This window comes from Numida meleagris, chromosome 17 (genome assembly GCF_002078875.1).
Source record: "Numida meleagris isolate 19003 breed g44 Domestic line chromosome 17, NumMel1.0, whole genome shotgun sequence".
Lineage (NCBI taxonomy): Eukaryota > Metazoa > Chordata > Aves > Galliformes > Numididae > Numida > Numida meleagris.
In genome coordinates this window covers 4112747-4128997 of record NC_034425.1, presented here as the reverse complement: position 1 = coordinate 4128997, position 16251 = coordinate 4112747, and the positions used below count along the sequence as shown (strand labels likewise).

At 46.8% G+C, this 16251-nt stretch overlaps 1 protein-coding gene across 6 annotated transcripts in view; it reads left to right on the top strand.

Moving 5' to 3' along the window:
* The window catches only part of UNK (unkempt family zinc finger), a 41280-nt gene extending 25148 nt beyond the window's left edge, over nt 1-16132 (top strand). For 4 of the 6 annotated variants that reach the window (XM_021414583.1, XM_021414586.1, XM_021414581.1 and 1 more), the window contains 8 exons: nt 40-240; nt 4471-4539; nt 5195-5369; nt 6499-6600; nt 8069-8257; nt 10279-10460; nt 10841-11098; nt 11489-16132. In XM_021414583.1, the coding sequence (XP_021270258.1) occupies nt 40-240; nt 4471-4539; nt 5195-5369; nt 6499-6600; nt 8069-8257; nt 10279-10460; nt 10841-11098; nt 11489-11644 (1332 nt within the window). In that variant the 3' untranslated portion in view covers nt 11645-16132. The remainder of the gene's footprint in view (nt 1-39; nt 241-4470; nt 4540-5194; nt 5370-6498; nt 6601-8068; nt 8258-10278; nt 10461-10840; nt 11099-11488) is intronic. The other 2 variants (XM_021414584.1, XM_021414585.1) reach the window with 2 other exon arrangements.

Below are 16251 nucleotides of genomic sequence, written 5' to 3'. Positions count from 1 at the left end.
TTGGTGCTGTACTTTCCTGACACTTGTTCCTTCTATTAGATTCTTTGTAGGAACAGCAGTCTCGGAAGCCCATCTAATATATGTGGGTCTCCTCCTGGCGCGATTGGAAAGCCACACAGCCTGGAAAGCATTGGTTTTCCTCCAGATTCAGTAACGGCAGCCGGCAGCTACAAGAAAGCACCGGGGTTTGAGCGAGAAGATCAGGTGGGGGCCGAGTATTTGAAGAGTTTCAAATGCCAGGTTAGTAGGAAACAAGGGCTGGAAGAGTTGGGGGGATGAAGAAGATTGAGAAATTGCCCAGTCTAGCTTGAATGTGTTTTAGTTTTCAAGGAACAAAAAGGAGACGGCGCTGTGCTCAATAACAGTTCTCAGATCTGTGCCTTCAGCATCGGTTCGAGTCTCTTCCATCCCACATCTGTTCTTGTCTGCCTAGCTGCCATCACGTGCTCAGTTTGTAGAAGCTGAGCTGCTTGTTGTTTTCATAATCCCTGACAGTTCTGTCCTTTGTTGACCCCAGGTATTTTCCCACATACCACTTCTTGCTCTTTCTTTTTTCATATTTAGGTCCTTGTTTAGAGTTACTATCTCTTTTGCTCCACTGTCTCGTGGAAATTCATCCTTCCTTCTCTGATTTCATTCCAGACTCTTACCTTGATCTCCATGCCTTGGTTTATCTTCTGTTTTCAGCATTCATTTCTGCATTGTGTTACAAATGCCACGTTGTCTTTTGTTTCTCTGGCTGTATCATTCTGATCCTCAACTCTCTCTCGCCTTCTTCTGAAATCCCTCATTCTCATCTGAAGAACCCTTACCTAATCCACACCCCTAATGACACCACATCGTACCTTTTTGAATATCCCAGTCTTGCCTTGCTGCTTCCTTCTCGAAGTCGTGCCTTATACAAGCTGCTCCCTGTGCCTCAGCCTCTTCCATCTCTTCTGCCACATTAGCTTTTCCACAGTCAACTTCTTTCTGTGAATTTCCTTTCTCGAGCGTTACGGTTGGATAGTCTCTCTGCACCATCCCTTCCAAGTCAGCTGTGTCCAACCCAGAGCTTGGTTTTGCTTTTGATTCCTAACTGGGTTTGTAAATGAAGTAAAACAGTGACTCAGTTGAGGGGATGGGTTCGCTGCCCTTGTGAAGAGGTGCCTGCAGAAGTGTGTCTGATAAGTTGTTTTTTTTTTTTTTTTAAGAAAAAGAAAATATGTTGCTTGAAAACAGAGATATCAATAAATGCTGCTTTCAACCTGGCTACGCTTAAGCTCTTCCCTGTAGTATTAAGAAACCTCAATAAGCTTTTTGCCCTGTTAGTATTGCACTGCTGTGAGGAGGCAGTTTAAGTACCCTGTCCAAATAAGATCTTGCAGAAAGCAGCTGAATTTGGAAGCAGGCTCAGTGGGTTTTCTCTTACTTATTTTTACAACTTTGGGAAAATATCATCAAACTTTGCAGCGGGACCGATCTCAAACGCTGTTCAGTCTAATTAAAATGATTTAGTGGCACGTACATATTAAGCTATATGCACGTAGGCTTTCTTGTAAATGCTTCGACTGTTTTTATTTAAAGCACATGTAACTTAGGAAATTGCAAATTGATGCAACACATCTTTGAGGGTAAAGTGCAGACCGTGCTGTGATGCTGGCACTGCTTGCAGGCACGACAGCTTGTAGCAGTTGTTTAGAAACAAAAGAAGAAAACATGTGCTCCTTCTCTGTTGCCTCTGCTGCAAAGGAGGAATGAACCCAAAGCTGAAGGGCTGAGAGAACCCCTGTTTCCTGCCAGCAGAGGCTGGGTGCCAGGGAGGCCCTGCTTTGGAGAAAATGGGCAGCAAGCCTAAGCCAAGGAGAAAGGGGATGAGGCTTGAATAGAGCTTTTAAAAGGAGCCAGATGATGAGCATTTAAGTCTGAGGTCCAAGCTGTGCTACAAAGATACTGTATTCAGGTAGTTTCTTACTCATGCGGCTTTAATTAAGTAAGAAAAAACCTGTGTTAACAGCTATTTATTCCAGTCATTAAACAAGAAGATGGAAGTAATCATAGTTGCCTTATGTTAGGCTTCTAAAGACAAAATTAGGTGTCTCATAAGCGTCCCGATTAAATTTTGTGTTAATGTATAATTACTTTTTTAATCTTCAGTAATTCCCTTTGGCTGCAGTGGGCACCCGAGATGCTCACGTATGCTGTAAATTACACCGGTAATTAGGCACTTAACTTTATTCACTCGTATTTGAAAACTTAACAGACATTCCGGCTCGTCTCTGCAGTAAGGATGTCATTTTTTTTTTCCTTTGTAGAATTACTACAAATAATTCCTATCTTTATTAGAATGAAAAATGCATTTGGAGATTCCACATAGTTTGTGGTAAGGCTGAGCCAGCAGCGAGGGCTAAAAATACTGTTCCAAATTCTCCAAGCTGGAAAACGCGGCACTGGAAGGAGCTGAGTGCCACGAGCAGGAGGTGCTGGGGAAGTCCAGCAGCCTTGTTCCGTGCTGGTCATGCAAGATTCAATTTCATTCATAATTTATGGCCTCTGTTTGCTTTCCTGACTGCCACAGCGTGAGCTGGAGAGTTTCAGCCTGCCCTTTGCATTGCTGTGTCGGTGTGTGCCCTTCTAGAGCTAAAGGGGACTGGCTTAGCGGTGACAAGTGCTTTACTCCATTTTACACTGATGTTACCCGGTTGCAAGGCGGTGAGAATTGGGGCTGGCTCACAAAAGCGTTCATTTTTACTTTAAAAGGAGGGGAAAAAAAACACAAGGCTTCCAGTCAGGCTGGGCAGCGCCAGAGCCAGCCACACTGGCAGGAAAACCTTGGAGCGAGGGGGGCACGGCCGCGTGTGCCTTCACTTCAACTGCTGACGTCTGCTGATAGCACATCTTGTGTTCAGATGAGTGTCAAACAGGGCAGGGATGTGCTGGCTGCTCTAGCAGGCATGTTATCAGGCGTGCACAGATGCAGCAATGCGGCGCAGCCATTGCACACAAAGGAAGCCAAGCCTGTGGTCGGTGTGGTAGCAGTTTGGCTGTATGTAAACACGCTGTGTGCAGCTCAGAGAAGTGTGAGAGGATGGTACCTGCTGCAGAAGGGTCTTGGTTGCCTATTTGCCAGGCCTTGACCCCCCCACACCATCTGCCCAAAGGCACAGGGTTCAGTAGAGAAAATGATTTAATCAAGGAAAGCAAGGGATGAATCCTGCTGCTGCTACTCTTTCGCCTGTCTGCTTGTGTCATACCACTCCAGCAACCCGTTATCTTTCTCATAAGACTGTTTAAGCCAAGAATTCAAGGTGTATGGCTTCGGGTCATTGTGGCATCTCTTGCTGCTGCTGTGCATCGTGTCCTGCAGAGATGGTGATACCAGTGATTAAGCAGACGTTGTGCCTCGACTACATCTCTAATTCAGATCGAGGGGGCTGGCAACCAAGCAGACCTGACTCTGAGCAGTTGCTTTGCCCCCTGTCTGTGTGCAGAGGATGTCACTGATCTCCCTGTGCATTGCTTTTGCACACGTAGCGACGTAGGAGGAGCTGAGCATGGGCTGCAGAGCAGACCGTTACACGACAACAAGCCCCTGCGACCACATCCTTCCCAGCTCTGCCTGGTGTAGCTCAGCACTGACTGATGTCTTGAGGCAAGAGGGCTGAAATCCGTTAAGGATGTAGTGCTGCAAGGTCCTGAAGCTGATTTTTTTTTTTAGGCTGGATAGTGGAAATCTACATACACGCTGGCAGTTTTACAATTCCAGCCAGCGTTGACCTCAGTTATGTTTTATAGCTTTGAGGCCTCTGTTTCAAGAGATGGGGGAGGGATGATTTTGCTTTTAAAATTGGTCTGTTATCACTTCATTTTTGTTGATGACAAAAGGAATTTGGGGAGATTATCCAGTTTCTTCCCCATAAAATTGTTCTCTTTAATATTACATCTCTCCTGTTCTTTTAGAAACTGCAAGCCTAGCTGAGAGCTAGGAAAGGTTGAGGGAAGACATAATCTGCATACTTTATTTTCCCAAAGCTGCAAAATATTTACATAATTTAAAAAGTACAGTGTGCATCCCACTGGCTCTGGCTCTGTTTTTATTTATTTATTTTAGACACCGCTAGGGCTGATGAGTTATTTATAGCAAGGCAAAATAAGTCATATTTGGTCTTGGTTCTTACGATGTCCTTTGTGCCAGCAGAGGAATATAGCAGCACTGAAGAGCGCTGAAGCCAAATGTAATTGTGGCAGGTCTTTGCACAGTTGTGCAAAGTTGTGCAAAGTGTGATGTCTTGGTGTACAGAACGCCAAATGGGTTGGGGTGTTCTCTGTTTGCTGTGTTCTGCTCCCTGAATTCTCCAGTGCCCAAAGCAGAACATGAGAAAGGTGGGGACTGTGCTTCCTACGGCCTCTCCAAAGCAAGCCAGCGCTCAGCCATTCTTAATTTTGCTGCTAATCCCCCTGCTTGTCTTCTGTTTTGTTTATTTACTGTAGCAAGCAAAAATGAAGTCCCATTCACTGGAACACAGGAGCCAGGAGCAACCTTTGTTACAACCCAAACAGGTACGGTACTGCTAGCTTAGTGCTCACACTGCCACAGACAAGGACAGGAGGTCTCTGTGGATCCAGACAACACTGCAGGGAGTAAATGTCAGTCCAGACAGCATGAGGGATGCTCAGCTCGAGGGATTATTTTATGAGGATGGGGTGATTCGCTGGATGAGTTATTTGTGAATGCCTAGGCCTGTGTGAATTCAGGATGAATTCATAGGCTTGGGCAGTAGTGCCATAGAGTGCCTCCAAGTTACAGAAAATAGAGCTGGAATGGATCTCCAGAGTCATCTAAGTTCAAGGATTTGGCAAAGAGAATTTAATATCAGGTTCTAAGTCATGTACTCAACTAAGTCTGAGTGAGTGATTGTGTGACCCATCCCTATGATTGCATGCAACCTGTGGGTCACAAGAGTTAATTCTGGGGCAGCCTGAAGGATGTTTGTAATACTGGAGGGAGAAAAAAGTCGGCAGAAATTAAAGAAAAGCTGTTAATCTCTCCCCCACCCCCAGCCCAGTAGTAGCACCAGCCATCTGTCAGGTTGGAAGCAGGCAGAAACAGGTTTGCTGCTGATCTTTGGCTCGTTCCTGCATGTTTTTGAAGGGATTTTTCTACATAGATGTCTTATTCTGTGCATTTTTCCATTTTAAAACTTCTTTTTTTTAGGACATACTGGGTATCCTCCCAGTGGGGAGCCCGCTGACATCCAGCATCTCCTCCAGTATCACCTCCAGTCTGGCTGCAACACCACCAAGCCCCGCCGGCACCAGCAGTATACCAGGCATGAATGCCAATGCCCTTCCTTTCTACCCAACCAGTGACACCGTTGAGTCTGTCATAGGTAACTCTGCCATTTTCACTTGTTAGTAGGGCTTCCTCAGACGTGGATCACCAGGTATGAGAACTGGGATAGCGCAGGTGTTCCAGTGAACTCCAGTTTTTCATCTGTGTCAGTGTTGGCAGATTCCTGAGGCTGTAGGCTTTTTCTGTGACCAGGACATCACGTTTTCCACAGGTCATTATAGGTGAAATTCACCCAGAGGACAAACAGAAGGCCTCTGCACTTATTTGGAATGGCAGATGATGTAAAGGGCCTTAGTTTTAGGTTTGTCAAAGTGATGAAAAGGGTTTGGAGCAGGCAGGAAATCACCGTGGCATTTTCTACAGCTACAACCCCGTATATTCTAAACTGCAAATTTATAGCAAGGGCCACCAGCAGGAAGATTGCAAGGACTTGCCCTTTACAGAATGTGACAGAGGCTGTAAGGAAAAGGAGAATGGGAGAGTTAGGAGTGGGGAATCGTTCCTTTTAGATAGGTACACTTTTTTTGGCCACCTGTTTTTTGATCTAACATTTCTGAGGTGATCTCATTAATTTGTTAAAAATAACAATAAAAATGAGTGGGCACGAGTGGGATGAAATGATATTGATCAAGGTTAGCGATGAGGTACGTTCAGGTTAGATATAACACTTGCAGGCATTCATAAACTTCCTTTATTTTTTTCTCATCTTTGAACCTCAGAGATGATTTTGAAGCGTTCCCTTCTGCTGGTATTCCTTTCCAGGCGGCTCTTCAGCAAAGCAGGGACAAAGCAGAAGCCAGATCCAGGCGTTCATAAGCTAGTTCAATTGCATATTAAGGACAGACTTGAAAGAGCTGTTTGGGGAAGACTTATGGGAACTTCTGTTATTTCATCAAATATTTATATATATATATAATTTTATATAACAATTAGGAATGCTTTGAGACAAAGAGAAATTGGATCAGGCAAAAAAAGCTGAACTGAAAAGCTGCCCGTGACACTTCTGCCACACTGTTTTACAGCAGCATTGCACAGGACAGATAGTAGGGCTGTGCAGGCTGACAAATAGAGAGCAAAGGCTCCTCTGCATGTAGGCTCTTTGGGCCATCCTATCTCTTGAAGTTGTTGGTCCTTTATAACATAATTGGTACCTCTGTGTCTGGCAGAGTCTGCCTTGGATGACCTGGACCTGAATGAATTCGGAGTGGCTGCCCTGGAGAAGACATTTGACAGCAGCACAGTGCCCCACACGAGTGGCATCATGATAGGTACATGAAAGCAACAGAGCTTTCTTTATCTTCTGCCAAGCAGTGTTGCCCAGTCACCTCAGTGGAGCCAGCCCAACAAAGCTCTAAAACCAGTCCCAAATAGCATTGGTTAAAAAACAGCAATTATAACAAGCTCTGGCAACCGCTGAGCATCTTTCAGGTGAAAGCGTGCCCTTGTTGACTAGCAGGGCTGAGTTCTTGCCATTAGGCCCAGGTGTCTTGGGGATGTTTCTTAAGACTGAATGGGACTTGCTTGAACTTTTTTTGGTTGTTTTTTCTATAAAGCATGTAAGTAGACTGTAGAAGGTATCTGATACCTTTAAAACCAGTCCAATGTATAAGGATTTGCATCTTAAGCAGAAAATTCTCCTTAGTAGTAACAGGAAACTCAATGACCTGGTAATGCTATCCATCTGTCTCAGAGTGTCATCGTGATCTGCTGGTTTGATTCCTGTAATGTCTGTCTCATCTTTAATGTGTGGAGGTAGGCAGGAGCCTCTTCTATCTGTCTCCGTCCAGGGGGAAATGAAATCTCACAGCTTTTTGGAAGTGGGGTAGTTTCTGTTTGCCCTTGTTCTTTAAGATGGGTTTTGATTTGGAGCTAACTTTCCTTTCCTGAAGGTTTCCAAGGGAGCTATGCTACCTGGAGTTGTACTGAGGTGTGGAAGGAGCCCTAAAGAGTATCACTTCCACTTCCCTGCCAAAGATGAGTCTGGTCAGAGAGCTTATTGTGCATGTCTGCTGGGAGCCCTGCTTCTGCCACTACCGTCTGCAGTGGCTTCGAGATCCTCCACTCTGCTTCTCCCTCTGTTCTGCCAGGGCTCAGAGTTATCTGGTGGTCTTCTAAGAACGAAGATCCCAGAAGAGAGTGGGCAGCAGGGCTGAGATCTTCCTCAGTGTGTGTGTTGTGGCAAGGCAAACCGACCTCTTGTGTAAGGGAAGTGTTATATCTTTGGAAGTTAGGTTTTTATGTTTATTTTTAATTACAGATAGATCTAAACATTCAAATATAGCTAAAGCTAGTCAGCGATTTTTCAGAAGATCAGGTCATGACCTGGCACAGCGTGACAGTCTTCTCACTACCGGTTGTTTAGAACTATTAAAGGCAGGGGAACATGCTTTAAAAGGGAATTTTTCATTACCAACTATTCCAAGCAGGTACCAGATGCATCTTCTCTAGACTGATAGGGGCTGAAGTTGGCTCAGAAAACCTTTTGTTGCTTTGGCTGATGGCAGAGTAATCCACTGAACTCTGGAGGGTCTTAACCTGTGTGGCTCATGGAACAGCAGCTTCAGTGCTCCTTCTGAAGGCTTAGAGGGGAAATGAAACACAGGGAGAGGTGGAGGGAATCCTGAGGGTCTTAGGAGAGAGGGAAGCTAACGCCTTCTGCTCTGAACTCCTGCGCTGTGCTCTGGCTCATACTTCATGGTCATACATAGCCATCCTCTCTGTGTGTTCTTTGTCCAGGTGGGAGTTTGCTGCAAAGTTCTGCTCCTGTAAATATCCCCGGGTCCCTTGGAAGCTCTGCCTCCTTTCACTCTGCCTCTCCTTCTCCACCGGTCAGCCTCTCATCGCATTTCCTCCATCAGCCCCAGGGACACTTAAGCCAATCAGAAAACACGTTCCTGGGGACATCAGCTTCTCATGGATCATTAGGTAAATGCACAGTGTGTGTGTCCCATGTACATGCCTGTCTGTGCCATGTAAGTATTTTCTTTTAAGTTAGCTTTAATTTTGATGTATTATTTCACTGCTGCCATTTATCTCTTCTTCCCATGAGAACAGCAGCAGTACCAGAAGCTGCTTTACCAAAAGCTGGTTAATATCTTGAAAACCAGGGAGCGATTCTCTCTGCTCCCTATGCTTCTAGACTGAGAAAAAGAACAGGAAAAAGAGCTTTGTCCTTTCCTGCCAGCAGCGTTCTGCTGAGGCTTCACTAGGGTTGAGTCCTCAGCTTTGCTGAGTTAAGGTGGGGATTGCAGTTTGCTCTTGGGACTGCTTTGTAGGTCAGGTTGGCTTCTAAGCCAGCTTAGTTCATTAAATTTTTTTCCGTATTTGGTGCAGTATGGACTTTGCAAGAAGTCAGTGCTCCAGCTGTGTCTGCTTTGCTCCTTTTTTCCCCTCTCTTGAGGATCTGTTTCCTGTGTGAAGGGAGGGGAAATTACTTTGGAGCTTCAGATCTGTTGGGCAGAACTGGGAACTGAGGGACCAAAGGCATTTTGTTAAGCAGATGCTGGGTTACCCCGAGAAATAACTGATGGCCTCAAGGCTACATGACACTTGCTCTGCTGATTTCTGTGTTTGTAACAGTAAATACTAATTCTTTCTGTTTATAGTAGAAGCAGATGTTTCTTCAAATGTGATATACGCTCCAATCTCTAATATTCAGCTGAACATAATAAAATGATTAAGTGCTTTTGTAATCTACTGCTGCATGCATTTATCTGTGTAACTGCATCACTTGTTTGCAGAGGCCAAGGCCATGCTGCCATGCCTTGCGATTGCTACTTGTTTGACTGTAACAACTTGGACAATCACAGTAATAAGAAAAGAGATCACAGAGGGCATCTCTGCTATTACTTAGAGTTTTTCCTATGACTTACTGAATGCATATAAGCTGGTGTGTAGTTTTTACTTATTTGTATTGCAGTTTAGTTGAAAACACCTAGTCCTGGGCTGGTTCCCACTGTGTTAGATGCTCTATGTGCAGAGAAGGCATTCATGACCAAAGGGACTTGCTATTTCAAATGTCCAATGAGAGCATCAGGTGGAAAGGGAGTGAAAAGAAGCAATGAGGTGAGCTTGGTCAGCATTACGGCAGAATCTGTGGCTTGCCAGAAGCCTGCTTAGTGCTAGACTCCCTTTCAAGAGCTTTAAAAGCAAAATGTGAGTTGGGGTTCTGTTATAACTTGCTCTCAATTGAGCAGCTGAAATGAATCGATGGTAAGTGGCTTGAGTCAGTGAAGAGCCCTTACTGCTCTGCTGCATGACCTGTTTATGCAGCTAAGCCCGTAGTCAAGTCACTATTTTTCAGCTGCTGTTGGCTGGCACTGCCTGGGAAGTCAGTTGTGTTGGGTTAGCCATCAGTTTGATCTGTAAGATCACAATCATCCGCTGCAACCAAGCTTAGCGATGTCCACACCCAGCGGTAAGCACCGCTAAATGAAAAGTGCTCCTCCATCAAATTGGTGCACGTGGCATCAGAGGCCGCATCGTTCAGCTCCGCCTGCGTGGGAGCTCTTCCTGCCAGTTTTTCCCCCCTGGATGCTTGTTTTGAGTCAATGTGTTTTGGTTATCAAAGGTACAAACTTCAGAGTCTGTGCAAAAGCAGCCGGCTTTGGTTCAGCTGTTTTTTCTCTTGCTTTGTCGCTTAAGCCTTGAATTTCTTCCTGAAAGAGCAGTGGTTTGAACGTCCTAAAATAGGGAAGTGGTTAGATGGTCCTTCTACAGTGACAATCACTAATTTTATGCTAAAACTCTGCAGTGGACTCTATATACTTCCCCTGTAAATTCCCACTATGACGGACTCCTGGGTCCTAGGGATAAAATAAATCTTAGGCTGATCTTCTCTTTCCTGTGTTACACGTTTTTGAATCCTGGATTTCACAGGGGTAGGGAGGAAATGGGGAAATTGCCAACACCTTTGACATAACCCTCTCTATTTCCCTGTGAAACAGGTTTAAATGGGATGAACAGCAGCATATGGGAACACTTTGCTTCGGGGAGTTTTTCGCCCAGTACCTCACCTGCATTTCTGTCAGGTCCAGGTGCTGCGGAGCTGGCACGGCTACGGCAAGAACTGGATGAAGCCAACGGCACAATAAAGCAGTGGGAAGAGTCTTGGAAACAAGCCAAGCAGGTATGGGGGGCAACTTCTTAAGGAGTGTGAAAGAGTAGGAGGGTGTCAGTCTTTAAACGGGAGCTTATGAGCCCCGAAGTGCTTGACAGTCTCTCAGGCCTGGCAGTTCACTTAGATCCATGACAATTTACAGCTGTGCTGGTTTTCATCACATTACCTCTATGGGCCAAATGTGTAGAACTGCAGCTCAACTGGAGGGGTACCCTGAATGTGAAGCTCAGCTCTATAAGGGGGTTTTAGAATTTGGGAATAGGGCAGGTTGGTCAAATACACTTCTGGCAAGGAGTGCATGGAAGTGGTTATTTTTGCCTAGGATGCTCTCTTGGAGGCTGATCAAGTTTTTAAACAGCTTCTTTTACCCCGTTGGTTGGAATTTGCAGGCTTGTGATGCTTGGAAAAAGGAGGCAGAGGAAGCAAATGATCGCGCCAACACAGCTAACATGGAATGTGAACTGGCTCGGGAGCAGAGGGAAGCCTTGGAGCTGCAAGTGAAGAAACTACAGGAGGAGCTGGAGAGGATCCACACAGGCCAGGACCCTCAGTTTCTGCGCTCCTTCTCTGACCTGGAATCCCTCTCACTCTCTTCACTTTACACCCTCCAGAAGCAGTTGCGGGCAAACCTGGAGAAAGTCGATAAGGTGAGTGCCAGGGCTCTGCAGGGCATGGCTTTGCTGCCTCTGCTCCTCCTGATAGCAGCTGCCCTTCTTTTCTGTAATTCTGCCAGCATTCAGCAGCCTGTCGTAGCAGTTGTACGTGGATGTAGCCAAAGTGAGTTCTAGGAAAAGAGCTGCCTCTTCTCTGTACCTAAATTATGGAGTTTCCAGTCAATCAAAGCTGCTCTGATCCTAGCAGTCCTATATGAGGACACCGTGCTGTGCTGCTTTGCCTTTGCTTCAGCAGGTGAACGGATGGCCAGCTGCAGGCCCATCCCCTGCTGCCTCCTTGCTGTTCCCCAAACCGTTTCGCACGGGGCCCTTTCGTTTTCTCCTTCGGATGCTTACGTTTTGCCCTGTCCCCCTCTCTTGCAGGCAGTATTTCAGATGCAGTCAGTGAAATGCCTTAAGTGTCAGGAAGAGAACCGGGTGGTGTTACCGTGCCAACACGCAGTGCTGTGCGAAACGTGCGCCGAGGAGGGCGAGTGCCCCATCTGCCATCCCAGCAGGCCCCATTCTCTCCAGTCGTGACCTTCCGAGGACGCTTGTTCTAATCATATCATATAGAACTTTTTAACTTTATACGTACGTACATATATATGTATGTGTACATATATATATGTATGTGTAGATATATATATGTATATATGTGTGTGTATGTGCGTGTTTGTGTATGTGTGTATAGATGCACACGCACGCACATACCCACATAAAACAAAAATTAGTTGCAGAGCACTTTTTAATATTTTACATCCCGTATCTAAACTGCCCCTCACCCGTGCCCCACTAATTCTAACTCTTGAGGAACTTTGAGAGCTGTTTTTAATACAGATCAAAGGGCCATTTGCAAAGAGTCTGCGTTTCTCCTCTTTTCTATTTAGGTGATAACAAATTTTTGACTATTTCCAGAAGGATTTAGAGTGGGCAAGAGGGGCTTCCACGTGCTTTCCAGAGGAAGAGTTGAGATCATGGGGAGGATCGAGGTGGATTGAAATGACTTTCTCACGTCTTCGGTCTCCCTGCTCTTTCACTGACCCAGCTTGGTTAAAGCCGTCCTCCCCGATGGAAGCTCCGCTGGGTCCCTGCCTGGTGGGCCTCCCGTTGCCCATCTCTGAATGTGCAGCAACTTTGTCTGTCGTTTCAAACAGCAAAGTTCACTTTTTAACATTTTTTTACGCTCTTTGTATATTTATATGAAAAGAAGAAAAAGGGGGGGGAAAAAATATATTGTACCTAGAGCAAGCCAGGCCCCCAGATTCAGTGACTAATAATCATTGCTGATACAGCTAACATTGCAGGTTTGAGCAGCCTTAGAGGCATCGTCCTTGTGTCAGCTGAAGCCCTTTGTGAAAGGGAAATGGAGGCATAGGTTAGTTCTCTGCAGACACCCCTTTAGTTGGTGGCTGCCTGAAGAATTTGTACTGTTTCAGACCAGACTGGTTTTCTTTTAGCCACAGAGACCTCTTTTGTAGTCACTGCTGGATCACGTGAAACAATTCCAGACACAGTCTAAGGACTCTCTTTATTTTTGGAGCAGAGTTGGCATTCCCTGTTTCAGCAGCTCAAGGGTGAACTGGGGGCTGCTAAGTCCAGAAGCCCTCGTGCCAGGGATCGTGTCAGCCTGTGGTGACAGAGAAAGCCCCGCATGGAACAAACTGCTGATAAATCATTGCAGCTGGAGGCTGGAGCTGGAGGAGAGCGTACATTCCTTGCTTTCTGCTGCTCCTAGGTGGGGATGCTTCTTCCTGCTCGTCGCTGTGGCACAAAACACAGTGCACGTTACCACTGAAGCTTATAAACACAGCCACCGTTTGCATGTGTATACAAAAGCATTGCTGATGGGGAAGCTCTAAAGCTGGTTAGAGCATCTTGTGATGCCCTGTGGCAGTGTTTCCCGTGTCAGTTATGTTACAGAGAGGAGGGAGCTAGCAGGGAAGAGGACTTTTCAAATTCTCGTTTCAAGGTTCATAGCTCATCAGCCCCTCTGTCTGATGCCGTGACTCGGTAGCAGTGTGGAGGTTGCTGCAGGTGGCTGGGTGCTGCGTGCAGGCTGGGGAGCTGAGCCAGGCAGGTCAGAGCAGAAAGCAGCATCTCCATCTGAGGAGCTTGGTCACGGGGCTCCCCAGTCCTCTTGCTCTCCTTCCTCCCGTCTCAGCCTCCTTTCCTGAGCCCAGGGCTTCCCACCGCCCTCCTGTAGCTCTCACTCACGTCTCTGACCTGCTGAGTTTGTTTCGGGCTCTTGTCCCCAAACACCACCTGCAAAAGAGCTCAGGGACTTTCTCCTGGTTAGGATCCTCTTTGTATTTGAATTTATTCTCTCAGATCACTTTAGAAAGGCAAAGGAGGAAATCCCACAGGCTAGTCCAACGCAAGCCACGCTGTCCGGCGCGCTTCTTTCTATGGAAAAGAAATGCCTCCAGCTTAGCCCTGCCAGCAGCTGAGCTTTCCCATGACTTCCTTGACCAGCACACGCATTGGATTTTCCCATCGGGTGGATTGCAGTAACCTCCTGGGCTCTCAACCAGCAGGCCGCTCCGTTCTCTCCGTGTTTTTGCTTCACGCAGGTTTGCTGCCCGCGCTGCCCCCCCAGCCCTGGGAAAGCACTGGAAGCTCCAGCTGCCCACTGTTGTTGTAGGAGCACCCGAGTCGTTCCCGGAGCCTCTCAGAAAGCTTCACCTTTTAACGCAAAGACGTAATCAGCTTTGCTTCCGTAATTCCACCTTTCCTCCGTATGGGAAGGGTTAATATGCATTCCCAGATGATCTCTTAAGTACAGCTCTGTGTAGTTCTTTTTAATTTTTTTTTTCCCATTAACGTCTTTTTTTTTTTTTGTAAAAATGCCGTTTTTTTTTTCCCCTCCCATGTGTATTTTATTGTAACTAGCATCAGTTTTTTAATTTTTTTTTTAATGGAGAGACACTGTTGGGTGAATATCGTGGCTATGTTGTTTGGTTATATAGCCTTTGAATGTCTGTGCCATGGGGCAGCACATCTGCCTTGGTCTGATCTTAAGGAAAGACCTCTCATTAAAATATGTGAACATTTCTCTTTTTTTTTTTTTTTTTTTAGAGAAAAAGGATGGGGAGCACAGGAGTGGGGGGAGAAGGAAAAAACCCAATGAAGATTAAAAAAAAAAAAAAAAGTATTATTTTTTTAAACTAAATTAAATAATAGGAAATCACCTCTCGATTCAGGTCTTTAGCATTGGGAAGAGGCAGAGCCCAGCAGCCCGCTTTGCTCTTCACGCTGTCCCCCTCAGCTGCCCCCTGTGTGCCCATGGGGTGTGTGGGGAGGAGATGCTTGCCCCTGGTTCCCATGGGGCTTCCCCAGAGGGGCACAAGGAACATTCCAGACCCGAGGAAGCGTGTTTTTGGTTGTTCTGTTTTTTTTGTTGTTTTTTTTCCCTTTCCAAAAGGTAAAACAATTCCTCTCTTTTAAAACTGAGACCGAAGGACCAAAGATATCAAAGCCTGTGGGTGGCCCTTGCGTTTTACCTTCCCTGGGCTGTCCCCGTGCCCTGCCACCCCCCATCTCCGCGCTCTCTTTGCACAAGCACGTTGGCTGTTCTCTCTTCCCTCTGGTGCTTTAAGAAACACTTCTTTAAATTTAGGTTTTAAATTTGTTTGCTGCTTTAAAAAGGAAGAAGTCTCCGAAATGTGAATGATTTTTTTCTTAGGCAGCAGGTGGGAAAGAGAAGGTCACCTTGGTGTCATTGGTGAGTAGGGCAGGATTTGCTGCCTGAGGGGGGGGGTGGGGGGGGACAGGGCAGGGGAAGGCAGCGTCCTGCCCTATGCCAGCAGTGTGCCCCGGGCCGTTCCCCATCCTCACAGCGCTGCGTTCAGGCGTCAGAGCCTGCGCTCCGCATCCGCGCGGTGTAAAAAGACTTGTACAAATCAACCTGGTGCTACGTGTACAGCCCCTCTCGTGTACTGTCGAGCTTCTGGCCTGTAGAGGCGGGAGCTCCCTGTGCCCAGCCGTGCAGCAATGCAGCAGGAGCGAGGGCCGCAGGGCTGGCTCAGTGCAAGCTGTCGGTCCCCGGGACCGCTCCGAGCGCGGCTGGTGCTGCCCATGCACGCAGGCTCCCTCTTGGAGATTGACTTTTTCCTCCTCTTGGGGAAGCGTTGACCCCCGTGCCTGGCTGTGCGGGTCGGACGCTTCTGAGCTGAGAGCCGGGGGGGGGAAGGGAGTCTGCCTTGTGTCGTGAAAGCACAGTATTTTAAAGGTCAATAAGCTTTTACTTTATTATAGCAAAACAATATAGAAGCAGATGGCTTGAGACAACGATATCCTGGGTAGAGAGATCCCAAGAGGAGCTGCAGCTGAGAGGTGCGGGGAGCAGCAGTGTGGGCTGGCAGGGCCCCTCAGCTCAGCCCCAGCACGGGGAGCTCCCAGAGCAGCCCCCGAAGCAGCCCAAGGCTTTGTGCTCCGTGCTCTGAACCTCAGCCCCGTGCCAGGCTTGTGCCCTGACCACGAGAACTCCTGCCCGTGGGAGGCAGCCTTTACTGCCCAGGGCGCTCAGTGATCCATTGCTGGTCCACAGCCTCCGAATCTCCTCTCTCTTTCTCCTTTCTCCCCATCTGAGAAGGAGAAATATGAGCAGTGTTCTCCGGAGTCACAGCACTCCTTGGAGCGATGCGTAACCCACGTCTCCCGTCGTGTCTCTTACAAAAGTGAAGTATTCCTGCACCTAGCGACCGCGGTGGAGAGATTTCTGGGGCTTCCCCACTCCGTAGCTTCCAACGTTAAAAAACAAAATAAAGTACAGTATACGTTTTTAAAATAATAATGATGATAATAATAATACACACTGCAGTATTTCTGGTGGCGATTCGTGGCCCGGCTCCTCCTCACCGTGCCCAGGAGGAAGGAGCCGGGCAGGAGCGCCCCGAGTCCGTGTAGAAGTTGGCAGAATGGTGATCGGTGGTGGTGTGTAACCGTGTTGTTGATTCCATGTATAGAACTGTGATTTCAACTGTCGTTCTCTCGTACTCTGTAAATATGTGTTTTGGCTGTCGGAAACCTGGTTTAGACTCTTTTTCTTGGCAGAATGAACTTGCATGTGGGGCTGAAAAAGAACTCAAGCTGTGTCACAGTTTCCAAGGGCAGGATGGATTGATTTTTTTTTTTTTTTTTTTTTT